The sequence below is a fragment of the Naegleria lovaniensis genome, assembly GCF_003324165.1.
Source record: "Naegleria lovaniensis strain ATCC 30569 chromosome Unknown tig033, whole genome shotgun sequence".
Taxonomy (NCBI): Eukaryota; Heterolobosea; class Eutetramitea; order Acrasida; family Naegleriidae; genus Naegleria; species Naegleria lovaniensis.
This window is the reverse complement of record NW_025407854.1, coordinates 370,862-372,270: the sequence shown is the minus strand read 5'-3', so window position 1 is coordinate 372,270 and position 1,409 is coordinate 370,862. Positions and strand designations below refer to the sequence as shown.

At 35.7% G+C, this 1,409-nt stretch overlaps 1 protein-coding gene across 1 annotated transcript; it reads left to right on the top strand.

Annotated features, from left to right (window-relative positions):
- Positions 1-304: 304 nt before the first annotated feature.
- C9374_008254 (uncharacterized protein) lies at positions 305-712 on the top strand (the record flags this gene model as incomplete). The annotated part of the gene is made up of 1 exon (XM_044698310.1): positions 305-712. One exon carries the CDS (start codon positions 305-307, stop codon positions 710-712), a length of 408 nt encoding a protein of 135 aa, XP_044545877.1.
- Positions 713-1,409: the final 697 nt, after the last annotated feature.

Genomic DNA, 1,409 nt, shown 5'->3' with positions numbered 1-1,409 from the left:
TCTTTGCATTGCTGATGAAAAACGTTTCAAAGAAGAACATAAACTCAGGTCTCACTTATATCCAGAATCATGGAAGCAGTTTAGAAACTGCTGTTTGGATTTAGTGATTGATCAAAATTTTAATGTTCCTAAAAGAAAAGACAGAAAGACAGATTATAGTCGCCTGTTTCAAGAACGCTTGGCATGGTTACCAACTATGTATCAGGAAGTCGTGGGTCTCCCTTTTACGATGAACGCCAAGGTGGAAATACCAAGTGTGAACTGCGAAATCTATCCAGCCTTTTTTTCCAAAAATTTGATTGTAATGGTTGCACCGAACATCAAGAACAACATTCAAGCTATGCAACAAATGGTTTATGCTTTATGTTTCTCATCAGAGACTAAAAATCCTGATGGAGTGTTGATGGATGAAGAGGATATCTTTGTGATATGTCGTTTGAATGATGGAACGTTGTATCTGTATGAACAGTTGAAGTCTAATTTCGTTCCAGACCTTTGTTCACTCTTCGGGCTGCTGCTTGGTTTGGCTAATCGGACACCATGTAATGAAAAAATTGTTAAAGACATCGATGTAGCCATCCCTTTTAGATATTTGTTGACCATTGAACCACTTCTTGAAAAACTTGGAAAGAAAGGGGTCAATGCAATGTACAATAAGGCAGTCAGACGAAGATATCATGAGCTAGACGAGAAAGAAGAACAATCTCAATAGTGAACAACAATGAGCGACAGTGCTTAGACCTTAGTTAATTTTTTATATCAAACGAAAGTGTAAAGCACACTGAACAATTGATAAACTTCTTCTCGTTGAGTCATGTCAAAAGTTTTAAACACCTGTAACTGAGAGCTATTGGGGAGCCGATCGTTTGTCGGTTGTTGTGATACCAAAATAAGGTAGGCTTAGTTTGTCCTGATCTATCAGGTATCCCAAAGAGTAATAGATTAAAGAAACGAAAAAGCAACAATTACATCAATAACATTTGTTCAAAATACAAAGTGTGATCTTTACAACGAGCCAAAAAAATGCTGCTGAAAAGGGAAACTTGCACGAGTGCAATGGTTCCTGTTCGTCTTTCATTTCTTCAAAGCTTAATACTCCTTATAACTCTCAATCATGCACACGCAAGGGAAACAAAGAATCACATCGCAATTCTGCAGTAAAGGTTTAATCTGAAAATAAAATAAAATTAAAAAAAAATATTCTCAACGATGAATTTGAGGTCATTATAGTTTTGTTGTTTCGTAACCTACAAAAATTGAAAATCAATTAATCCCATCATCTGCACTTTATTTGATGAGACTCCGATCACAGTAAACAACAACAATATCATAGGAGTCAGGAATACTTCTTTGATCGTATAGGTGATGACAATAAGAATGTTAATACACCACAATATTGTTTGTAAAGT